Source organism: Uranotaenia lowii, chromosome 1 (assembly GCF_029784155.1).
Source record: "Uranotaenia lowii strain MFRU-FL chromosome 1, ASM2978415v1, whole genome shotgun sequence".
In the NCBI taxonomy this organism is placed as follows: domain Eukaryota; kingdom Metazoa; phylum Arthropoda; class Insecta; order Diptera; family Culicidae; genus Uranotaenia; species Uranotaenia lowii.
The window spans coordinates 119,855,238-119,882,279 of NC_073691.1; the positions used below are offsets into that span (position 1 = coordinate 119,855,238).

The following is a 27,042-nucleotide window of genomic DNA, read 5'->3' on the forward strand; positions in this document are numbered from 1 at the left end:
AACATTATTAAACTTTCAATTAGCAAAAATTTGATGCATTTTTTATGTTTTTCTGAATAAAAATCAATAATCATCCAAGTTTTTGTTTTGGAATTCATCAGAAAGTAATAAAAACCTTATATGAATTTGAAATTTTTTGGAGTTTGTAAATTCTCAAAATTCTTTCATGCCTTATGTTTAAAGCGTATTTTTCCTCAAAATGCATTCAACCCGCTGGGCGCATTCAGGAACACTTTCCCCTAAGCACAGAAAAAGCATTCAAATCACTACGCTTGGAAAAGTTTAGGTAACCAACTCAACAAAACGTACGCACAGTTCCATTAAATTATGGTTGCTCGAAAAAAACAAGTAAAAATCTTTTTATTAAATTTTTTGAATTTACTTTTAGTGGAGTTTGTTCGGAGAAGTGAGTGAACTTTTCTGTTGATGCTGCCCTCGAGATGAATCAAAATCTTCTGTCCGCTTGTTTTATGGCCCGACCATGAACGAACGATAGCAGCTGGACGGACGGAGGAAAGGTAAACATGAAACTTTTTCGTGTGGAAAATCTACGGAGTCTGTTAAAAAAAACTTCGTCCAACTAGCTTAGACCGTGGAAAGCATAAATCGTGAATCATAAAGATTTATACTTTATTTAAAAAAGGTCATGAATTAATTACAGGTTTCATTTCAGTTTTGCAAATGCCATGATGTAAAAATAAGTCATAGTTTACATTAATTGATTTATCATTGAATTGATTCCCATGATGAATTCAATTTTAGGTCGGTTAAAATTTATTTTAAAATGACATGTGTTAATCGTTTTTTTTTGTTTCAATACTGTATCAATTCTATAAGATTTTGTTTCTACAAGGTACAGTGTACTAAAATTAAAATAACCGTTTCCAAAGCTACGCGACAACATTGCACGTATCATGCTTAACATCGCACAAAGCAACCAGGGTGCCGTAGAGGTTGGAAAGTTCATCGCATCGCTGGGAAAATTATGGCCTAAATGAAGGCGCATTATTATCTCGATGTTCATGTTTTCTGCCGTTTGGTTGAGTACCGTCAACTGGGGCATCATGCAACAGTTTTCAACTTCAATGGCTTCTAAAATCTTAATGCTTACAGATAGTCATACCTCTTGTACATCAAAAGTTTTAAGGTCGATGGGACTCCAAACTAACGTAGTCAGAAAAATTGTTGGTTTGACGAATTATTTTTAAATTTACAAAAACATGCGATTTTCACCATGCTAAGAAAAAGGGGTAAGTTGCAACAAACTCTGAAACTAATGAAAAATTAAATGAAAACGATTGAAAACTTAAAGTTTTTGATACATTTGTGATGTCAAAACGCATAAAGCACAAATTGCAATAATTTTCGGTTTTGTTCGAATTAAAATTTACATTTTTTCTGTCAAAAATGTTTTAAAGCAAAAAGTGTTAATCTGCTGCATACATTTAGGGGTAAAAAATACTACAAAATATTATATTATCTTAAATCATGTAAATAAATCTTAGGATGGATGAAGTTTAGTGTTAACAAACGCATAATGCAAAACAATCATATCCCAGCATATGGAAACGCGATTTATGAGATTTAGTTCTGATTTGCATATTGTTGCATTTTGCCCCAGTCAGCTAACTGAATTATAAAAATATTTATTTAAAAAAATTGGCAATTGTTCGAAAAATATTTATACACCAACAGTGTTGATATTGGATAATGAAAGTTATATAAAGTTTGTAGGTGATATCATTAAGCCAATCCGTCATACGAGGTAAAGTTTATTACGGCTTAAAAAAATGTAAAAAGTTGTACATCTATTGCTCGATTTTTTTAAATTTTTTATGAGAATCAAAAACTTTGAAAAATTCTTTCACGATATTAAAAACTAAGTCATCATCAATTTGTTATCATTAAATGATAATTTTATTACATTACATTTTATTATTAAATAAAAATTGAATGAGTGTTGTGGTACACAAATGTTGCATCTAACCCTGCTTTTGCATGATGCCCCGTTTGACGGTATACAAATTTCGAAGCGAAATATGGCAACGGACAAAAAAGAAAATATGGGAAATATGGACGGACAAATTTTGGATGTGGCTATGCTGTTTTTTTAAATAAAAAAAAATATATGTTACAATTTTTGACTGCTTTCTCCGTTTATTACGAAGATCGAGGGATTTTCTATCTAAACATATCGTCGTTTGTTGCTATGTAACAAGATTTAAAACTGAAACTCGTATCTTCGATCATAACTCTGGTCGGTATTTTGGACCACCAGGGTTAAATTTTGGACCACCAGGGTTAAATTTTGGACCACCAAGCTTTTTTTCTTCCAAATTTTGCTATGTTTCCGACAGCGATTGATGAGTATTTATGCGGTCAAATCAATCTTTTCCGTTCCTATTCTTATAGTCGATTTTTGTTTGTTCACGTTTATTCGTTCCTGAACTAACTTTCTTCAACTTTTCCCCAGGCTCTATTCAGGTACACTTTTTAGTTGAATGTTTTTTACTACAACCATCTGTTTTTTCCACAACTTCTTTTGCTTTAAAACAGCAATTTTCGATAAGAATAGAGTAAAAACAACTCCTCCGTTATGTGTGTGGTGTGTTTAAACGAAATTTCTTCTAAAATGTTTTTGACGAAATTTCTTCTGCAGTGTTAAATACAGGGCAGTTAACTTGTTCTTAGGGTCAATGTTTAATACGCAAATGTCCATCAGGCTACCCAACGATAAGTGAAGAAAGTCTGACATAATCAAAACCGTGTCATTAATTTGATGCATTTTGACTTCCAAAACCTTTGAGGATTTGATATGGTTTCAGTTTTGTAGAATACATAGGGGAGAGTGGGGATACTTGAAACCCTTTTCTTATTTTCACCATATCTTTTTGGAAAAATTTTGCAACTCCTTGTCTTTGACATTTTCTGACAGCTTGTAACTTCAAGTTTCTATGCTCCAAAAATTAGAATGATACTTGAACCCGTTGATGAACTAGAAGCATCTAATGAAGCAGAACCCCTAATGATGCGCGTCGTGACAAGCAAACGTGAACAAGGTAGGGGAAAAGTTCATATAACGCCCCATGTGGCTAATACGCGCCACTCTTGTTTTGAAGAATCTGAAACATTTTAAGCCTGCAAAATATCACCAGTTTGTTTTAAATGCTGTGATTGGTCATGGCAAGTATGAATTTTTCCTTAAAATGCCCCTGTGTCGTAATATTTTCACAATTTAGGTTTTTCTTCATTTCGATCTAAATTTTAAAACACTTTTAATAAGGTGTCACCAAGCAGAGAAAAACGAATAAGACAGTATTTTCTGACACATCGATAGAGGAGAATCTAAATTATGATTTTATGCTAAAAAATCACACTGAACTCGATAAGGTGTGCTTTTCATGGGTATGTTCTATCACGGCCCATGCGCTCTTTATAACGCGCCAATCGTAGTAGGCTGTAAATAGCATTAATTTTTCAAAAAGGCCAACTTTCATTGAAAATGAACAAAAAGTCTAAAACCATATTTTGAGCGTTAATTCAGCGCAAAAAATCCATTTTTCATTTTTTGTTAAATTTCTATTAGTCCATTTTGATTTTCTTTTCTGTCAAAGTGTCTGTAAGTATTGGTGTATTTTCGGTCTTCGGCTGCTCTCGGGTGTGTTCGGCTGCTAGGCGCGTATTGAATACACGGCGGCGCGTATTTGCAACACAGTTTTGTTCTGTGGCTTTGAATAAGGTTTTTAAAAATCAAGTTTTTGAAGCAACTATAGCAGTTTGAGTAATAAAAAATCATAGGCATTTGTAGAAAACACTTTTCTTCAACGATTACACCCATTTTTAACACAATTTGTTCGTGGAATACATAGAAAATCAGTGATTCGCTTAGGTGGCGCATAATAGGGCATGTTCCCCTACTATCAATAGAAAATTTCCAACAAAGAAACGTAGGGGAACATGCCAGGGGTGTCAGGTGTCCTGATTTTTCAGGATTTGTCCTGATTTTCGAGAGGCCGTCCTGATTTTTCCAAAACGCTCGAATTGTCCTGATTTTTGAAAAATGGCGCTTAAAATGTCCTGATTTGTCCTGATTTTTAAAAAATATCTAAACTAAAACTAAATTCATTGTTCAATGGTGAGAAAATCAAACAAATCTTCAATAAAATAGTTTTACCAGTTTAATCGATGAAAATGTTTGGTTCAAATGATATTTAAATATTGTTTATCGATACTAACTTCAGTCCATCCAAGGTTCTTCTCGCTCTCGCGGCGTGTTTAGCACCTGTATTTCGCCTTTAGTTATGCAATCTAATAAGAGCTGCTTGTTATTTTCATCAATTTATTGGTGTCTTGAAAAATCCTGATTTTTTTCATCGCGGTGTCCTGATTTTTGTCAAAACCACCTGGCATCCCTGGAACATGCCCTATTATGCGCCACCTAAGCGAATCGCTGATTTTTTAAGTATTCCACGTACAAATTGTGTTAAAAATGGGTATAATGGTTGAAGAAAAGTGTTTTCTACAAATGCCTATGATTTTTTATTACTCAAATTGCTATAGTTACTTCAAAAACTTGATTTTTTAAAAACCATATCCACAGTCACAGAACAAAACTGTGTTGCAAATACGCGCCGCTGTGTATTCAATACGCGCCTAGCAGCCGAACACACCCGAAGGCAGCCGAAGACCGAATACACACTAATACTTACAGAAGCTTTGACTGAAAATAAAATCAAAATGGACTAATCAAAATTCAAAAAATATGGAAAGTAGATTTTTTGGGCTGAATTAACGCTCAAAATACGGTGTTAGACTTTTTGTAAATTTTCAATAAAAATTGGCCTTTTTGAAAAATTAATGCTATTTTCAGCCTACTACGATTGGCGCGTTACAACGAACGCATGGGCCGTGATAGAACATACCCATAAAAAGCATACCTTAGCGAGTTCAGTATGATTTTTAGCATAAAATCATACTTTAGATTCTCCTCTATCGAGGTTTTAGAAAATATTGTCTTATTCGTTTTTCTCTGGTTGGTGACACCTTATTGAAAGTGTTTTAAAATTTGCATAAAGCAAATATTTTTTGGACGTGTAATATATTAAATACAGCACTTTTCCTGAGGCATGTTTTTTCGATTTTTTTTTCTTTCATGCTGAATAACGAGAAAACTATAAGCTTTAGCTATATATAATGTTCTAGACATATTTTACCGACATTACAAGGTTTCTAGTGATATAAGTTTCATTGTAGTCGGTTGGATATAAAAAGAGTTATGACGATTTCAGCTTGGAGCGTCAAATTGACACTCCTAGTGCTGATTAGGGTAATGAAATCTAATACGGATGAGGGTTAAACCATCTAAAAGCCAGTTTTTTTTCACTGAAAAATTAACAAAAGTTCAGTTTTATCTTCAAACAACTTTTGTTGCACGAAAAAAAATTATCGTTGGGGTAAATTTTTCAACTCTTTTTTTTTTTAAATTACATAATCACAGGGGCTGAAAAACTATATTTTTAGTAATTTTTCGTTTGTAATTTTTACACATTTCACGATTTTTCTTCCTATGAGATATATTAAGACTATCTCATAGCTGTAGTTGAATGTATTTTTTGTTAAAATTGTTCTACTATTAACTGAGATATTTCGACATGTTACAAAAATTAAACTCGTTACAAATTAGCCGATTTGTTATCATTTTTCCCAACCCCCAGGAAACTGAAATTCGCTGTATCGTTTTCTGTATCGTTTTTTTTACTGCTCGGCAAAATGCCAGCAATTTTCGAAAAGATTTGTATGATTAGTAATTTGATGATTAGTTTCGTGTAGCGAGTCATGTAAATCAGTTGTTTAAGTGCTAAATTTAAGTCTTCTGAGTTTAATGCCGCAGATTTAAAAGTAAACATCGAAATCAAATACACCAGCTAGCAAATTTGATTTATAATAATTGAAATAGTGAGCATAATTCTTATCATATCGTTGAACAACGTCTTATCACGTTCAAGATCATTTAAAACCAAGTTTAATACCCAGGTTATGTTGAGTGGTTCAAAATAAGTCACTAAGGAATTAAGTAGTTGAGACTCCAATAATGGCACATCTTCTAAAAATGGGCTTTGATGGAACTTTGAACACTTTTTTCATTCATTTTTGAATATTTTGGAAGGGGTTGCTTTTTCGTAATACCTAAAAGCTTTAAAACCCTTACTGAGGTGAGGAGTATTAAACATGATCATTGATTGCAGTAATTTCAAACGACATTGGCGGTTATAATTAAATGTTTGTTACAAAACCAGATTTCGAGTTTCGGGGTAACTTTGATCACTATGGTTTTTACGTATCTCCGAAATGCGGGGCACGATTTTCAACAGATCCAGTCAACTTATCTGCTTTGCCGATGACATTGATATAGTCGGCAGATAATCTGCGGCGGTGGAGGAGATCTACCGCAAACTGAAACACGAAGCAGGAAGGATTGGGTTGATGATTAATACGTCCAAGACGAAGTACATGCTGGCCTGCGGATCCGAGACCGACCGAACCCGATTGTCCAGTAATAACAAGGTCACGATCGACGGCGACGAGCTGGAGAAAGTCGAAGACTTTGTCTATCTCGGCTCACTGGTGACCGCAGACAATGACACCAGCCGTGAGATCCGGAGGCGAATTATCAGCGGAAGTCGTGCCAACTATGGACTCCACAAGCAACTGCGGTCTAGAAGACTTAGCCCTCGCACGAAGTGTAACCTGTATATGACGCTCATTAGACCGGTTGTTCTCTACGGGCACGAGAAATGGATATTGCTCGAGGAGGACCTGCGTACACTCGAGGTATTCGAGCGACGAGTGTTAAGAACCATCTTTGTCGGCGTACAGGAGAACGGAGTGTGGAGGCGAAGGATGAACCACGAGCTCGCGCGACTCTACGACGAACCTAGTATCCAGAAGGTGGTGAAGGCTGGCCGGATACGCTGGGCGGAACATGTTGCGAGAATGCCGGACGACTGTCCTGCAAAACAGGTGTTCGCTACGAATCCGGTAGGAACAAGACGAGCGGGGGCGCAACGAGCGAGGTGGTTGGACCAAGTGGACCGTGATCTGGTGAACGTGGAGTGTTCGAGGAATTGGAGAACGTTTGCCATGGATCAGGAGAGCTGTTTGTTTGTGAGCCTTCAAAAAACCAGATATTTTATGATTTTAAATTTATATTCTAAGTAATATGAAAAATCTCCTAATGCAAACCAAATTTAGCTTGTTTGTAACTCAATTGACAGCCTTTCAAACGTAGTAAAAAGTTTTCAGATATTTTAAATTTATACTTAGTTAATGATGATTATCTCCAAAAATTTTATGTTGATCAAAGTTACCTCGCTAATCAAAGTTCCCCCAGTTTACGGTACCCAATCCAAAATAAGTCCGTCACCCTCTTTAAACATAAAGCATATCTCTGATATCTGTAATTCAATGAGCTGCAACGTATTGCGGTCTTCAACGAAGTTGCTGAATAAGTTAATTTCTTGAATATGAAAACACGAAAAACATTTCCAGTCATAAATGAGAACGTGTGGTCAATTGTGTAGTGAAATAATTTTTTTTAAGTTACCGTAGAATCTCGCTTTTCCAAGCTCAGATTAACTGAGTTTTCGCTTTATCCAAGCCACCCTTTTCATAAAAAATTTATGTATAGTTGTATTTTATCACTGAAATTTATTGTTATGCTATTGAACTGTCGTTTCTCGCTAGTTTAAAATCTAAATTCGCCGAAAAACGCAGATAACACAGCGTGCAAAAACCATGTATTGACGGGCTCCGTTAACTTTGAGTTAAAATCTCTGGTTTTCAATGATTCCATTTTCGATTGTATACTGGTATGATTTATTTTTAAGGAAAATGGCTTAAAAGTGAAATCTGAAAATCATACTACACACATTTATATTCAGCTGTCAGGTTTTTATATACAAACACGTTGGGAACGTATATTTAGGATCACAACTCACTTTTAACTGAGATTACTCATAGTTAGAATCATACCATTTGAAAGTTTTGAGCAGCAAGTTGGATCAATTTACATATTGTTGATAACTGCCGTTTCGATTCAATAATCAAATGCTTACATATTGGATGTAATATCCAAGGTTTTTTTTTAAATAAGTTTATATTATTTTTGATCAACGTGATCAAGAAATATGTTCAAATGCCTAGTACCCATTAAAAAGCACACAAATCTTAAATTATGTTTGTTAAAAGGAAATATGCGCATGTATGAAAAAATCGTTTCTAAAATGCAATATCATATTTAGTGTAGTTTGTATACCTATCATTAAGTACTGCTATTTTTTATTTTTTTTTTTGAAAAAAAAAAACCAATTTGGAGTACTCAGTTGCTGACTCTTCACTTTTCAATGTTTTAAGAATATTTTAAAGGAAAACTTAAAATATTCATGTATCTAAGTCACTAACTTTCAATTTATTGGCTGTATTTGAATGACTCAAAATATCTCGGTTTCTGTTAACATAATTTTCGTCCAATTAATGTAGTCTTTTTGGCGTTTTGAGATAAGGTAACCCTAATTGAAACCATTTTACGGAACAGCTGGAATTAATTTGTGTTTAACTATCCTCAAATGTTTCAATGATGCTTGGATTTACTACTGCTGTACAATTTTTAAGCTCCCTTCTTCATTAGCTCGCCAATTGAATGGGAAGAATGATGCACTTTTTCTGTAACGGAAACAACATTTAGTCAATAAATCCCCCGATCCGCCATCCGGTATTCTTAATTGATAATGAAGTTTTTTAATTAAACTTCGAACTGCTACATCTCAATCGTGAGTTCCGAAAACGGATGGTCCGATTATTTTTTGCCGTCTGTCTGTTGTTCAAAGTCATTTTTCTCATTTGGATCCCCTTTTTACAACCCACTAATAAGTTGGAGGACTCTCTTGGCTGGAGAGCAAGCAAGCAGACAATGTAGTTAGAGCTGAGCTGTTGCGAAACATTTTCCAGATGGCAGCTGAATCTTGGTTGCAACAAAATTCGGAACGACAGTGCATAAAACAGATTGTACCAACTTTTCTGAAGATATTCAGTTAGCAGTGTAATGGAACATGAATGGTAAAACATATTTTTTCAAAAAGTTTTTAAATTTTTAAACTGTTTTTCAATTTTTAGGAAGGCTTATCATAACGGAATTTCAAATCCTGAAGATTTTCATACTAAAAAGCACATCACTTTTCACCAATAATGCCGATAAACTACACAGCAAAAGAAATGTAACTATAAGCGATGAAATTTCAGGCAATGTAAGCCAATCTATGTATTATTTTTGATTTTGGACAAAACATTACATCTAAGAGCAAGTTTCATATTGCTGAGCATCTACATCAATTAGGGGAGTCATCTAGCCGATTCATCAACCGAGTACGCCAGTCTTCATTGTTTCGTGTTATCTTATTGTTTTGTATAGATCCTTTTAATTCATTAAAACAAAAATGTTCGATGAATAAAACCTAATAATAATAATCATAATAATAAAGTTCACTGGTGCTTGCAAAAAGTGGTAGAAATTTTTACATTTTGAAAATTTTACCATGCAAAAATGTTTTCAAGATCTTTGGGCGTTTTATTTTTTTACAGCCCTGTTTCTATTTCAGCCGTATGTGATAGAAATATTGCTATTTTTGCATCACAGCATGCGAAAATGCAACACGTGTTGTATTAAAATTGAAGGCCATAGATCTTGAAAATGATTTTGCATGGCAAAAATTTCAAAATGTCCAGTAAGTGTTAAAATTTCTACCACTTTTTCCCAATACCAGTGAACTTGCTCTGAACGATGTACACAATCTGAACGCATCATGCAGTGTAATATAATAGCGCCAGAACTAAATTTTACTTCGGAAGTCCGGACTTCCGACTTCCGAAACAATTCCGACAAGGAAAAGTGAAGTACTAGATTGTAGGAAGTCTGTGTTTTCTTGCCAGTTCACCAGCGACGTTTCTAAAAATTTTATTTAAATTCACAATATTTTAACCTGCTCTGAAGCATAACATAAAGTAGTCAATGTTTATTTCAAATAACATTTTAAATTTTTATTTCATTCGAAAAGGAAGAAACGGATTGTGAAACTCAGGAGGATTTTTTCTGCTGAATCCTCGAAGTTTTTTTTTTGTTAAAAATTCATGAACGTAAGCGCTTGACATAACGAGATGATTTATTGCATTCACAAATAAGTTTTTAAAAAAAAGATGTTATATTGTATTCATTTACGCTTCCCATTTTAATGAATGAAGACTCTCATATTCAATAAATGTAACAAACCCGTTATTAATGAAAGTAACGTCATAGTGTTTTTAAAAAGTCTGGTACACTAGTTCAAATTTGCTGGTTCAAAATACTCTTCCCGCTTCAAAAAGGGGCGATTTTTTTTTAACTTGAAGGGTTTTTTTTTTTATTGTAATTAATATCCCTAATTTTGTTTTGCTAAAGGGTGCTCCCTTCAACTTTTAAACCTGCAAGTTCGTTGAGACTCAAGACAATCTAGAACCTCAGGTACCATGAAAAATAGTTCGCTTTCGAATAATGTTGAAATTTTATATAAAAAGAAGTTTATTTTAATAAGAATAATTTTAGCGAACTTAATTTTTTCCATGAAAGGAGTAGGAAGGCACACCGGGTCAGCTTGTTAGTTATAAATTTAAAGTTCATCACCTTAGAAATATGAATTTCGAATAAATTTCCGAAATTCAAAACGACTTGTGCCGTGTATTGAAATTTATTTCAGAGCCCTCAATTATGAATCTTTAATTTAAATTTGATTTTTTTTGGGTTTCAATCTGGATTCATCAAATCGATTATTTATTTTTAATTCGACCTGTGAAATTGAACTAAAATTTGAATCTCAAAAGACGAATCTTATCTGTTTTTTTTATGGATGGGCATTTTGAAGCTTGAATTCTGCATAAAAATGAAGTTTAAGATCTTCAAACCTGAATATGAGATATAAACTGATAATAGTTTCTAATTTCCTTTTTTCATATTCAAAAATAGTTATCCAATTATTGAAAATGCCTCTAACTTCCCAAAATCATGAATCGTGTTTTAAATAAAATTCAAAATCAAATTTGAACCAGGATTTCAAAAATGCTTTTTGTTTTTAATTTTTAATGATGATTCGAACCCAAAATATAAAATCCTAAACTGGATACAGGGTTCAAAATATGACATCAGAAATACAATTTTGATTTTCAGTAATGTGTAACCCGAACCTCCATCATTAGTTCAATCCTACTCAAAATTAAATAATCTGAACTGGATTTGTATCACTGTGGGAGGAAATTTTGAAAAACTCTAGCAGTACCGTCAAACGGGGGTTCATGCAACAGCGAGGTTAGGCGCAACATTTGTATACCAGAGCACTGATATAATTTTTAATTTTATATAACGTAATTTAATGCAAATGAATACAAAATGATGATAACATAATTTTCTACATTTTAAGCTATTATTTTAAAGGTTTTCATTTTCATTCAAAGTTTGAAAATCATCAATAAATGTACAAATTTTCACAATTTTCGATGCCGTAAAAAACTTTACCCAGTATGAAAGATTGGCTTGATGATATCACCTACAAACTTTTCACTGGTTTAATAATCCTATTCCAACACTCTTGGTGTAAAAATATTTTTCACCAAATTTTTTGCCTGGTGTGCCTAGGGTAAGATGCAACAAAATGCAAATCAAAGAGACACCTTGTAAATCTCGTTTCCATATGCTCGAATATGATTTTTTGCATCACGCATTTGTCAACATTGAAATTACATTCATCCAATCATATATTTTTATGATTTCAGCTAGTAGATATTGTTGTAGTATTTTTCACCCTTGGATGTATGCAATATCTTTATGTTCAGAAAAATGTAAAAATTAGTTTCAAAAGAACCAGAAATTACTGCAATTGGTGTTTTATGCGTTTTTTTAAAGACATTTAAGGTATTTTAAAACTGAGATTAGTTATCGTGGTTTCGAGCTCAGTCTTGAATTAAGATGGTTACTTACCTTATTCGGTCATTAAAATTTTATTAAGAATTTAAATTTTTTATTTAGATTAGAAAACCTTACTTGCTTTTCCTGGACTCTCATGGGGATGGGGAGGGGTTGAACCCTCTAGCCCCCCACGAGTTCCTTCGGACGTTTTCACAATGCTATAATTTCAAAGCAATAGTAAACTCTCAATTTTTAAAAAAAATAGCATAAAATTACTCACAATTATCCAAAAAATTGCCTGATATAACGGGCTTAAAACATTTTGTTTATCTCAAATAAAATTGCGCCTTTAAGTTTGCCATTACTATGAAGTAGTAGACAAACTTTCAAGATTGTTTTTGTCTGTCACTTGTAAATTATGAAATGAGAACTTATACGGTGAAAAATTGTCAGGGGACCATTTATCTTATCAGGTTTCGCCTGATTTTAAAATTACACGCTGTCAGAAAATGTTTTCAAAGTAACATGATGAGAATAAAAGAAAAATAGCATAAAGTATCTCCATTCTCCCTTACCACTAACATTTTAAGATTTCGAAAATTTCACCAGTTTTGAGATTTGATTGCAAATATTTTTATTATTTTTTTTTTTAGCAAGATTGAGCTATCTCCAGTGAATTCTTCACTTAATTCGATTTTCAAACTTATCCTCACTAAATTTTACTGTTAAATGTTTTGTTCTCAACGCCAAGAAAAGTCACAGATGAGGAAATTGTAAAAATTGAATTACATAATTACCCGGCTTGCTCAAGGCTTTGGATGTTGTTTTCCACCAGCACGAGTCTATTCGTTCCCAATATTCTACTCATTCACGCTCCGGATTGTGTTGTCATTCCCCTGATTGGTGGGTAGAAGTGAAAAACTAAAGAGAAACAGAATGTAGCAATTAGTTTAAGCTTTGGCAGGCAAGTGCACAATGTCATTGCGATTCCTCGGAAATGTACTCGTCAGCTCCGTGTTTTGGGAGGCACTCATTTGAACCCTGAACGCTGACCCATCGATTAATTATCGCTCAATTTTTACCCCGCCTTTTGACCGTTTCTATTGGCACTTGAACAATTGATAAAGAATAGCATTTACGTAAACGTAATTCAGTCTGACGGTGCAGAAAATTGAAAATTTAGAGTATGCTTTTCTGTAATAAATACCAGTGAATGATGTTCTCATAAAGTCAGTAACGATTGTTCCTCTCGATCAGTGCTTTTCTTCTAATAAAAATGTTTCGCTTCGTTATTTTGGTGTTAGCGTTAGAACAGGTCGCGTTTTTATCAGCGGCGGATGTAACTCCCCGACGTGATGCTGATGTGAGCATAATGTTTCAGTTATAAAATATGATTTGGTTCTACATTATACAGAAGATAATTGTTCAATATTTTTTAAACAAATTTTTGTTTAATTGATTTGCTTCCATAAAATTTGCATAGTACCCACCTCCAGAGCTTTTGGCAGCGCTGAAACCAATCCACGATACATGCGTGACGAAGACCGGAGTAACTGAAGGTAATTAAGAATAACTTTATTTCTATGGAATTCTCATTACGCCATGCCAACATTCCGACAGAGGCTATCAAGGAGTTCAGTGACGGGCAGATTCACGAAGATGAGAAGCTCAAGTGCTACATGAATTGTATCTTCCACGAGGCCAAAGTTGTTGACGATCAGGGTGAGGTGCATCTGGAAAAGCTTCATGATTCCCTGCCGGATTCGATGCACGACCTGGCCCTGCACATGGGCAAGCGATGCCTGTATCCCGAGGGTGAAAATCAGTGCGAGCGTGCTTTCTGGCTGCATAAATGCTGGAAAACAGCCGATCCTAAGGTAGGATGCTAAGTGGACTCTCACTATCTAGCAATTACGAAAGTTTTGCTTCATTCATTTCATTTCATTCGGATTTTTCGGTTCTGTCTAGTCCCTTTTTTCATTGATCAAAAGCAGAGTGCAAAATTTTACCACATCAAAAAATAAGTCGCTAATTGAAAAAGTTAAATGCCATAATTACTTCCGATTTTTAAACTCTTATCCCGATACTTAGAGCGTCGTATTTTCTTTTCATTTTCAGCACTACTTCCTGATCTAGGAAAAAAAAAGAATGACAGCAGTAAAAAACTGGAAATAATCGTTCCATCTGCTTCGATTTGTTTCGCGTTTGCACTTTCTGGGGTGCACAATCCTGACGAAAACAAAGTGGAAAACTTTGATTCATTAGCGAGAGCAGCCAACAGCAGGAGTAAACGCCAGAGTGGAACTTGAGTTATTATCCAGTTTTAATGGAGCTTAAGTTTAAGTGAAAAAAAATCTGCACGTAGCCATTGTGACTAACTTATTAAGAAGTGAAAAAACTCCATCAAAATTGTTAAGTTTGTAATGTACTAACCTAAAGCATCGAAAAATGAAAAAAAAATGGAAAAGCTAAAAACGCTTTCATGACATAAAATAATAATAAAAATGCTCTTAACAGCCAACAACTTTGTGCACTGTTTAAAAGACAATTATAAGAGTGAAAATTGCCAGAAAAACTTCTTTTGTTTGGCATGTTTGTGCCGTTGCTTCATTCGTTTTTTTTTGTACCTATAGCATGCAAGTGAGCACGAAGAAAAATCTAGTTTTAAATCACTTCCACTGCGTTTAATCAGACAAAAACTGTTCTGTTCATTAACAACAACAGGACAAGTGTGATTTCGTGTTTCATGAAAACGATTGTTAGCATCGTTTTTTTCGAAGGGTGGTAAACGGAAACCGGTAAAACCGTCCATTTTTCCTATTTCGAAACAACGGTTTTTTAATGCTGGAAAAATTTGTCAACAGCTTTAAGGGGGGGTAGGGTCTAACACTTTCAAAAAATCGATTTTTTTATTTTTTTATTTTCTTATTGTAAAACATTTCCAGAATGTTGTGTCAAATTTTCAAATCAATTGAAGCAAAACTGTAGAAATTATAGGCCTTTATCTCCTCTTATCTAATACTGCAAGAAAGCAAGAGCAGAAACTTCAAACGCGTTTTTCTCGAAAGCACATTTTTAAAGTCCGTGGACTTCGTCATTTGAAAACTACTTAACCGATTCTTTTCAAATTTGGAACATATTTTCTACAAATAAAATACCAGACTCCAACGTTTTTCTTTTTTGTTTTTTTTACTTTGGGGAGATTTTACAGGTGAAAAATGGCGGATTTTTTCTTGAAAAATCATAGTTTTTACTTCAAACAGCCACAAAAATTTCATAAAATTTTTTTTAAGTTAAATAAAAACGTTGGGGTCCAGAAAAACATCTATTAAAAATATCTTGCTCTGATTTTTGGACTTCAGATGATTCTGTGCTGAGATACAGTGTCCACCGCAAATCCTGTTTTCTAAAAGGCATCCCCGAAAGTGCTCCGTCACCGGCTCATTTTTCAATATTTTTCTACGAAAAAATTACTAAATGTTCTTTTAACAATGCTTTGTATAATGCAAAAAATTTGAATACATTTGTTTGAACGATAGCTCTAGAAAAAAATCGTGAAAATGGTGTTTTTTTTATACTCGTTAGTCCCTACCCCCCCCCCCCCCCCCCTTTAATGAATTCCAAAACCAACCAACTAGTACCTACAATTGATGTGAACAAAGCACAAACCTTACTAGTTCCCCAGAATAGATATTCAATGTTATACAAATTCCTTTTTTATTTTTTTTATTAATTTATGCGTTTCTGACTGCTTATTTGAAAGCATTGTAACCGTAGGATGAGAATGAAATTATTAAAAGCTCTTGCAAGCAAAGTCTGCCATTTTTGAATACTTTTCAATGCATTCAGATTATTTATTTTAAAATGGTTATAACTTTTTTCATGAAATGATTAGCTGCTTGTTATGTTTGCGAAAAATGAAGCTCACGAATAGTCTAGACCCAAATTGAAGACCAGCTTTTTTTCAAGCTTATTTGATTTTTGTAGATGATTTAATGTGCAAAAATTTCTTCTTCCATACAAATTTCCAAACAAAATTGAAACGCGTTGCGCTAACTCAGGAACCAACCAAATCATTTCAAATTTAACCCTGATGCTTGGTTGCAGTCTAACTTTTATCCCAGAAAAGTTATTGAATGTTATGAAAAATATATTTCAAGATAATTTTTTCAAATTTTTGTGTTTTTGTCTGCTTATTTGAAAGCTGTGTAACCGTAGGATGGAATTAAAAAATCTCAAAAAACTGCTTTGTATTGCCAGAGAATTTATTGATTTATAAAATCTTTGCAAAAATATTTCATGCAATTATTAAGAGCTCTAGCAAGCAAAGTCTGTCATTTTTGAATACTTTTCAATGTATTCAGATTTTTTATTTAGAAAAGGTTATAACTTTTTTCATTAAATTCTTAGCTGCTTGTCATGTCAGCAAAAAATGAAGCTCAAGAATAGTCAAAACCAAAAATCAAAGAACGATTTCATTTCAAGCTCTTTGAATTTACTGGATAATTTAATGTGCAAAAATTTCTTCTTCCGTACAAATTTCCATACAAAATTGAAACGCGTTAACTCAGAAATCAACCAAATCATCTCAAATTTTACACTGATCCTTGGTGACGCAAAACGCATCGAAAAAACATATGGGAGCAAAAAGTCAGCGGACTACTGCTCACACAACAATTAAAATTTTTATTATCTTATAGAAAATTTCATGTATTTAAGAAACGTGCAGCAAAGTACACCGGGTCAGCTAGTAAATCCTTTAAGATTAGGAGTAACTTTTGATACGGATTAAATCCTTTTAGAAAATTAGAGCAAAGGCTGGTGAATCAGCTAGTTATCTTATATTTTCATCATATCAAAAGAGTGGTTGGTTTTCGTTTGATGTTTTGATACATACTGCTTTGGGCGTACTGATTTAAAAAAAAAAGTTTCAATACCAAAAAACAAAATTAGATTTTATTTTCTAAAACCTTATTTCGTTTTTACAGGTCAATGTGAATAAAACTGAGCTATACAAACATATATTCTTGTAACTGTCACTCCCACCAAAAGGTACACTCGAATGCCTGCAACAAAGTATGTAGCAAATTTGTTCAAACATTATTATGCTACCAGCTCGAAGTGTAAGAATAACAAAAACAACCATCCAAACAAACATGTGGTGGCCATCAAACCAGGAACACACTTTAACACCTGGCTAAAGTAAGCAATTCAGAGGGTCAAGAAAGAAGAACAAAAAAAAATGAGTGCAAATGCAACTTGTGGATCTCCGCTACCAACTACATATAGATTTGTTTCACTTCAGATTTTTTTCATCAGAATATGGAGAGAATATCTTCTTCAGGATAATGATGCTAAAACAAAATGTGTGCTTCTGGACATTTTATTTCAAATGGTTCAATTTTCGTAGATGATTTTGGCAATTGTTTTTCTACGTAGCTTCAAAATTTTGAACCACTCAATGAATGCTTATCATAATCATCATTCTTCTAATAAAGATTTATTCCTTTATAAAAGATTTATTCTTCTTTTAAAGTTTTATAGCGCCCTTGAAAGCAGGCTTGGCAAAAGTCATCGTCATGAGGCGTGAAGCTGTGACTGTGAAGCCTCTTGGTCCGTCAAACTCAATTGACTGTTCCTTAACGACCAGTCACTTCGTTTGCCAGTCATTCATTTGAAGCTAAAATAATAACCTAGTCAAGCAATCGCATTCAAGCGACCGATGACGAAAAAGAAACGCATTTATTATTATTGTTGCTCCTGCCAGCAAGCCGAAGACGACCGAAGAGGAACAAGAAAAGCATTTATTATTATTGTTGCTCCTGCCAGCAAGCTCGTTTTCAGTTTTTTATTGCTATTGTTGCTCTCTGCCAGCAAGTCGTTCAATTAGTTGTACCTGCCGTCAGCAGCCGATCGAAGTGTGAAGAGATTTGCCAGTCACTCTCAGGAGAAATTTTGAACATGTGCAACGTTGCCACATCTAAATCTGTACCGCTCATCGAAAAAATCTTTTTCATCTGTACCGAAAACTCAAAAATCTGTACCAAAATCTGTACCGAAGAAAACAAAGTTCTGCATTCAATTTTGTGAAGATTTTGCTTCCTTATTTTTAATCCTTAAAAAGATAGATACTTCTTTGCACATAGTACAGATTTTTAGTAAAACACTTTTTGTGAAGCTCATGTAATCATTTTTATTTTCTCTCTTTAAAAACCTGAAATTAATATATATTTTTCATAACAATCACTTGCTAATATTCATGATATTTATACAAAGTTTTGTTAAAACGATTTTTGAGCGTCACATTTAATAAGACATTTTTCGATCCGCCGTTTTATCTTAAATAACTTTTCGTTCTAAGGATAGCGTGCAATCTGTCAGCACTCAGACGATTACGAACTTTGGTTTTATTGGCATTTATTTGCTATAAAATGCGCTCAACCACTGCTGAAGAGTGGGGGATTATAATCAGATATTTAATTATTAGTGGCTAGTGAAGTAGACAATGTGCGACTCGAGACCCCGTACACCCAACCCTCGGGTAGTGGTCATATCACCTCTTGTCTGCAACTCCGATTCTCTACCTCCCCGTGGTACTAGCTGGGGTGCGAGCAACCTTAGCGGAGATCGGGTACCCAACCCCGGTGGATGCTTTGGTCGCATGCAGATTGAGTTAGGGGGCTTCGTACGCGTCTGTTCTCCATGTTAGGGGCGGCGTGCGGAGTGCAACAACGTCCTGGTGGTGTTCGGGACCCAAAACAGCAACATCACGACGGTCCTCCTGCGAGATAGTGGGGTTAGCTGCGGGCCTTGCGAGCCTGTGACTACTAAAAAACATAAGCAACGAATAACGAACAACAAATTATTAGTTGCAAATTCGGAAATCTAATTGTTCCATCGTGTAATTCCTAGTAAGGTACTTCTACCGTCAGAGTAATAAAGGATAACTTTTGACTTATTTTCTATAAAGTTTTGAATAAACTCAATAAAAACAAAATGTGAAAACTTTTTTTCAGTTTTTAATAGTAAAAAATCTGTACAAATCTGTACCAAATTTTGAAAATCTGTCATCTGTACGTACAGATTCTGTACCAAAAATGAGCTAAAAAATCTGTACCGGTTTAGATAAATCTGTACATGTGGCAACCATGACCATGTGTAGGAGCTTCGCCAGTCGATGATGGAGAAATGTTGATTGTTGTCGTGCTTTATCCGTCATGCGAGTAGTGAGGCTCCGTCAATTGAGAACAGTGCCAGTCGTTTGATGTAACAAAACTAGTCGGGTCAAGCGTGACGGGCGAAATTTACCATCACTGCTTGAAAGTATATTCGAGTCTCTGGATATCCAAGCCAATAACTATTCGTCGACATGGGACGCGCTTAAAAAGCACAACGACAACAAGTAATTTCTCAAAAAGGAGCTGGCTCGAGACCTGTGCAACCTTCCACTTGTACAACATGAGTCGCACCAGATCTGAACGCACTAGTGATGATTTCCAGCAACACGTTAAGGCTCTGGGAAAATTGGTGGAACCAATCGAGTATTGGGACACTCCGCTAATCTTCATCCTGACGAATAAGTTGGATTCAGTAACGATTTAAAGTCTGCTTCATTTAATATTGGAACAAATTCTTTTGCTCATTGTGGCGCTCCTAGTGGACGGATTTGGAAACTTTTTTCACCCACGTGTCGGGAAATTCATTACCTTTCACCATGTATTTATGTCATAACACCAAACGATAGCATTTTGTAAACAACCGCCATGGAAGCGGAACGGAGAGATCAAATTGTGCACAGTTTTCTTACGAGTACGAGTACGAGAATTTCTTCGAAACAGCAATGAATAATTTTTTTAATTTTTTTTATGAAAGAGTAAAGAAAATGCTACATTTGTATGAAAAACAAATTATGAATTCGTTAATAAATGACTGAACTACACGCAATTGTTTGTGTTCCAATATTAAATGAAGAAGACTTTACATCCGTCGAACTTGGTCAGCACTTGGTCGTACAGTTTCGAGCACGGATTCTGGCCACATTGTTCTGCTTCAGCGTCCGATTTGACTGTTTGCTGGCTCGGAATGACCTTATTCCTTCCCGGAGACGAATTCGTCGCACCGTACTGTGAGCGGCCTGGAACTTATTGGCCAAATCGCGGTTTGAAAGATTGGGATTCCTCTTGACGGCCTTGATGGCTTTCCCACGCAGTTTCCGGTCGACAGTTCCACTCCGACGCTTCGAATGCGGCTTCCGAGCCGTCGTCAATGTTTCCTTGTACTGCTTGATAACACGCCATACGGTATTTCTGGGCATTTTAAGCTGTTTAGCTAGCTTCGATGCCGACAACAATGGATTTCAAGAAAACTGTGCACAATTTGATCTCTCCGTTCGGCTTCCATGGCGGTTGTTTACAAAATGCTATCGTTTGGTGTTATGACATAAATACATGGTGAAAGGTAATGAATTTCCCGACACGTGAGTGAAAAAAGTTTCCAAATCCGTCCACTAGGAGCGCCACAATGAGCAAAAGAATTTGTTCCAATATTAAATGAAGCAGACTTTAAGCTTAGGAGTGTCTCGTTCAACAAGTCCGGATGTCGATAACCGTGGACAACAATCTCCAGTATCGTCCAACAGTGTTGACAATTCCTAGACCGAACATATCCCGAAGAAGCAAGCTCCTACAAAATCCGTCGTTAACACAGCTACGTCCGATACGCCTTCTAGTAACTCGCCATGCCACTTTTGTTTGAGAACCCATCTGCTTCATCAATGTCCAGCATTTCATCACCTGTCAATCTCCCAACGGCAAGGGATCGTGGCAAACCACAGTATTTGCTGGAATTACTTCCGTTCAAATCATCAGGCAAGTTCCTGCAAATCGAAGTTTCTGTGCAGGATTTGTAAAGCGGAATTCCACTCCATGCTACACTACTATCAAACAGTACCTCTAGAGCAGTTCTCTACTGAAGAATCACAACCCACACAACCGCTTAGCTCACCAACAGTGAAGCTTTCAGTGAATTCTAATTCAACCGTTCTCTTGGAAACAGTCTCGCTGTTAGTAGTCGACCGATACGGCAGAAAGATTCCAGCACAAGCTCTTCTAGATTCCGCTAGAATGTCCAACTTTATCACCAGGAAGCTGGCGAACGAGCTTATTATTATTATTATCCTTCCCTCCACCCAGTAGGGTGATAAGCAGAGGGGAGGGTGGCTTCCATATATTTTTTGTATAACTGAAGACAAATCGAGCTAATGGAAACAAATTTGGTATGGCAGGGTATAAGTGAATCTTTGGTATCCCTCCCTCTTTCCAGTGAGATGATAGGAAGAGAGAAGGGGCTCTTTTAACCCTCATCCGCATTAGGGTGTCATTTCGACACCATTGCAAGTTTGAAGGCTTGTAACTTTTTTCAGAAGCTTCAAAATACAAACTTTTTAACATAACTCGTAAACTATTCAAGAAAATGGAACCAGATTTGGCATGGGAGGGTATTTGGATATGGGAAATATTTCTATGACTATTTGAGACCCCTCCCTGGGGAGATAGGAAGGCAAAAGTGAGACTTCCATTCAATTTTATGCAATTTTAATTGCATATTTCGAAATGGAACAAAAACGGGATAGTTTCTATTGACAAGTGGTACAATTCCCTCCTTCCAATGGAGTTATAGGTGGAGGGAAGGGGCTCTATCTTAAATTTTTGCATAACTTGATAATTAATCAATCAAATGGATCCAAAGTTGGCATTTTTTATACGAGAATTTGAAACCACTCTGTTCTTTCATTGAGAATATGGGAATTTAAGAGGGTTGCTCCTATACAATTTTTTTGCAGAACTAGAGAACATATCTAAGAAATGTACCTAAATTTCAAATGGGAAAGGATAACGCTCATAAAATAGTTCTATTATTGTTTGAAACACCACCATGCTTCTATTGAGTATGTAGGACGGTGATACTTATAAAAACACAATAAAAATTTCAGATTTAGAAAAACAACAAAAAGTTGAAGTTTCACTAAATAAGATGAAATCTTCTTTGTATTGCAATTCAAAACTCCAGCTTTAGTTCCCGTTTAAAATGCTGAAATTGATTTTCCTGAATTTGAAAATAACTCCAACAAATCGAAATTGAAATAATTTGTACTAATTTTATTTATTTTTAGCAGGTGTAGCAAGCCACACCGGGCCAGCTAGTATACAATAAATAGAAAAATTATAATTTCAAGGCAGGATTATGGTTGTCTCCAGAATGCATAATAGAAATGAGAAAAGATGATCATATAAATGGAATTAAAGAAAGAGTACGATCCCGAAAATGGAACAGGTAGGAATTAAAGTTCTTAGAATCGAGATTCAAACCAAAAGATTTATGGAAATGCGATTCAAAAGCTACAGTTCAAAAATAGTATCCAATGTATGAACTTCATATATAGTGTCGTAAGATTAAACGTCTTAGGCCTACAGTAATATGTGATTGAATTCCGAGCCGATTTTCATTCATGTTTGTTAAAATTTAACAATTTTTAAATATCTTTGGATTCCTGTAATTTCTCGCAACTACAGTTAATCGATTTTTCCAACTGAAAATTTTATATAGACAAAAACTCATAAACCCACCTCCCTGCGTTCGCCCGAGCTTGACTATAGTTAACTTTTCTATTAATTTCATTAAATTTCATCCACACATTCAAATATTATTAACAAATGAAAACGGTGCATTTTTAAGCACTGGCATTAATAGAATTCAATCACAATGTTAATATTTTTGCTAAACAATGACCTTAAAAGTTTGCAATAAAACGCGTTTTAAAGGTTTTGAATTTTATTCTCGAGGGATGAAACGAAAGGTTGAAATATCAAACTGCGTCCTCTGCGACCAAAGATTCAACTCTATAATTCAATCCAAATTGATAAAAGATGTCCCGAAGCAATGGATTCGCAAAATAACAGTCCAGAACAAAACACCCGAATGTAGGGCCAATGAAGGTTTGTTGAAGCGAACCAGAAGAAAAGAAAATTCCGTTTCATCACTTCAATTCCGGAAATAGGTAAGTCGAAATATGCCGTACATCAAAATTCAATTTGGTTAAGAGCTCTCTGTTTGGCCTTTGTTTTCGATTTCTTTTAAATCGGAAAATGGTCCAGTTTTTGGTGCCGAGCCGGTGTGTTACGCTTCGAGATCCACGCTCAGTCCTTTGACTGGGCCACTGGAGCCGAAGCCAAACAGAAATTGGGAAATTAGGTACACAAGAGGGCGTCTTGTTCTTTTAACTTCATCTTCTCGGTTTTTGCTTGCTTGGAAAAGTGTCACCGAAAGATTAGACTCCAAGGGAAAGGATGCCGATTCCCTCCAAGCGAAGAGAAAGAAGATGAACACTGTGACGTAAGGATGATTCCGGAGGGTTAGACTCGGGTATCGGGAAACATCGATAGAATATGCCCGGAATAACGGAAAGCACTATGAACAAATTTCTATCGAAAACATCATAAAGATATAAAAGGGATCGCTGAAAATTTGCTCTTCACCGTTTCTTTTCCGAAGAAAGCTGGCAAACTCTGGCTGATAACTGTGCCTACTCCCTCTTTCTATGCGATGCGGTACCTTTTGTTCTTTGAAGTTTTCCCATTTCTAAGAGCATTGCTCGATGATGGGTATGATTCTGCAGACGAATTATTGCTGATGGCCTTTTGAGGAAAGGAATGCTCGGCTGAACATCGTAAAACAATTTGTGGAATTGTGATATTCCAAAGAATGTTGATTTTTCGCTTAGTTTCAAAAGTCTATAGAATTGTTGCATTGGAACAAACGAAAAGTTAATGACCTAATAATGATCTTTTTGTGGCATCTTTTAACCGTTTTAAACCAAATGCAATTGGTTAGACTCTATACACCAAATCAGCCGTTATGAGGTGGTGTACCATCCTACCGGGGGCGTTGAGAAGCTTTCTCATCTTAAGAGCGTCCCACATCAAATAACATTCCAACAGCCAATCAAAGAGCAATGGGCAAATTTATTTTGTCCTTATTCAAGATTATGGCATATCGGCAAAATATTCTAATTAGAGAGTACTTAAGACAGAAATGAAAATTGGAAATGGAAATGTAAAAACTATTTAGAGCACTTTGAGGAAAAAAAACGAAAAGATCGTGAAAATGTGTTAAAATTGTGAAAATGTGTGTGAAATAATTTACCGATATGCCATAAACTCAAATAAGAATATATGCCAGCGGCGATAAAAATTACATAACAAATTTATTTTGTGCAAACTTCAGAAACATACTTTATTCTTTCAACGGGACGTTCGAAAACAACCTTTAATCACTGATCCCACTGGCATGACACTTAGAACAAAAATTATACCATTTTGTGGGTAATTTTTGTTGTCAAATTTGGCGGGTTCGTTATACCAACGGTAATTGGCGAACCTGCAAAATTTTATAAAAATCCCTGTAAGTAAAATGAACCTGATTAGCCCGATTTTATCGAAAAAATTGCCTATTTTTTAAGTTGTGTGGCACTTTCTAACTTGGATAGTATTTCTTTGAATCGATCGATGCGCACTCTGGAATCGATATTGCGTACTGTTGGAAAAATTATCCAACAAACGAGATCGAGTGTCCAGTCAGTATGGTCATTGCTTTAATCATGCTGCAATTGTGAGTTTTGTGATTAAACAAAACTACACACAGCAAAAATTATTTCCTGTAAAATTACGCAAATGTCCTGTAACAAAAAGGAGCAGGACATTTACCTTAATTTGACAGGTCGAAAACATGATTTATGCCATTTAATTTTCAGTGTACAACTTTTTTACATCACATTGGCTATAATAATAAATGAATCTTCGTTAACTTTCAAGAAAACAATTTCAAATTACAGGTTTTGTTATTTACAGGTGATTTTTTTAAAGGTTGCAGTTTTCAGTGACACGTAATAGTCAAAAATGTTTTCTGTGCACAGTTCTGAGAATCATCAGGAAAAGATTAGGGGTCCGAATGAGGTTTTTTATTAGTAGTAAGAACCAAAGATCTCAAAGTATCAAAATAGTCGTGCTGTTGTTTTTTCGTACAAATTTTTGGCGTCACCTACACAATGTTTATGGTGCTGCCGCCCAGCTAGATGGGATCCAAGCTTTACAGCTTTCCACATAAGCATTACAGCTTTGCATTCAAGCTTTGAGTGGAAACACATCATCACACTAATACTTAGAAAATCAAGTGTAACTTCACTCACACAATGTTTTTTTTTTTGTTTCGATTATAGTCGTTTTACCATCTTTATGGCATTCGCGACTTTATCAACGTTCCAGTTGGCGGACAAATATTGAAAAACTTATCCGGTACAACTGTGTTCGATATTTACTCTTGGGCTCGAACTCGCGGACATCGGCTCAGGAAGCAACAGACTTGCCAACTGAGCTATATCACAAGCCCTCACACAATGTTAATGTTTATATTGTTTACAACAATGCAATTTGCACTGGTGCATGTGTGTGCGTGAAAGAAATTCAATCTCGAGCTTGGATCTCACCCCGTCAACCCTCATTTGGCGCTAGTGTGTTGTCGCCAGAATTCCGAGGAAGCCGATAGCACCTGTTAGGACTCAAAAGCGAGTGAGTATAGTTTTAGGCGGAGTCTCTATACTTCTATTAGGAAACTACAGAGCGGCTCCATACAAATTTCTGAACAAAACTATTTTCAATACTTTTCGCATATTCAAGGATATTCCATTAAATTAATGATGAAATTTTACATAAATATAATTTTTACAGCATTCAATGTGTATGACTAACTTTTTAAAGTGGTTTTTAGCATACTTTTGGATCAAAAACACGATACGCAAAAAAAAAACGGTTTAAAGTTTAGGCTCTTTCTGCAAAACGGCTTAGTTTAGGCTCTATTTGCATTCGGCTGGTAAATGGTGGATAATGTGCAACACGAGACCCCATATTGGTCATATCACCTCTTATTCACAACTCCTATCTCTACCTCCCCGTGGTACCGGCTGGAATGCGAGTAACCTAAGCGGAGATCGGGTACCCAACCCCGGTGGATGCTTTGGTCGCATGCAGACTGAGAAGGTGGCCGCACGCGTCTGTTCCCCAGGTCAGGAACGGCGTGCAACAACAACCGAGCGTCTGTTCTCCAGGTCAGGGGCGGCTCAAACAGCGTCTGTCTCGTAGCGAGCGGCTGAATTTATGAAATGCGGCTCCCGCCAGCTAAGTCCAAAATGGCAGCACCATCGCGGGATAGGGACTTTAGGCTAACAACCTACTGTTCCCGACTTGAAATTGTTACGGAATCCGAAAGAAATGACCGAACTGGAACTTTGGCGACGACTTTTAGCATGAAAACACGGACACGAATTGGAACTTGGAATGTTTTAACCCTTCCCCAACAAGGCAAACTGGAACAACTTGCTAGAGAGGCTAGCCGCCTCAAGCTTGAAATTCTGGGACTGAGCGAAGTCCGTTGGCCTAATACTGGAGAACACAAGACACAATCCGGGCAAGTCCTGCTTTACTCTGGCATACGAGGAGAACATGCTACTCAGGAACGAGGAGTTGGTTTCCTGTTAAGCCCGCAGGCCTACGCGGCCCTCATTAGATGGGAACCGATAAACGAAAGAATAATCGTAGCCAGATTTAGAACACGGGTTAGAAACCTTACAATGGTCCAGTGTTATGCGCCAACTGACGTTGCCGAATTGCAGGAGAAAGAGCAGTTTTACAGTCAACTGAACAGCGTGGTAGAGAAAATTCCGAAGGGTGACATTCAAATCCATTTGGGCGACTTCAACGCAAAGATTGACTCCACTTGGGTATCCCGAGATGGCCGAACTGAAAATCAAATTGACCATATCTGCATCGGCCGAAAATGGAGAAGGAGCCTCCTTGGTGTTCGCAACAAACGAAGCGCAGACATTGCATCTGATCAATAACTCTTCCTTAGTGAGAATCGAGTGAGAGTTGCGCGTGTCCGTCCAGAAAGTCAGACGTCTATACGACGTCCACTGGTTGAGGAATCCAGAGGTTAAAAGGGCATTC

At 35.8% G+C, this 27,042-nt stretch overlaps 1 protein-coding gene across 1 annotated transcript; it reads left to right on the plus strand.

The window, feature by feature from the left end:
- Positions 1 to 13,189: 13,189 nt before the first annotated feature.
- LOC129751096 (general odorant-binding protein 83a-like) lies at positions 13,190 to 14,510 on the plus strand. The gene is made up of 4 exons (XM_055746391.1): positions 13,190 to 13,349; positions 13,470 to 13,545; positions 13,607 to 13,863; positions 14,105 to 14,510. The coding sequence occupies exons 1-4, from the start codon at positions 13,263 to 13,265 to the stop codon at positions 14,120 to 14,122; spliced, it is 438 nt and encodes a 145-aa protein (XP_055602366.1). The 5' UTR covers positions 13,190 to 13,262; the 3' UTR covers positions 14,123 to 14,510.
- Positions 14,511 to 27,042: the final 12,532 nt, after the last annotated feature.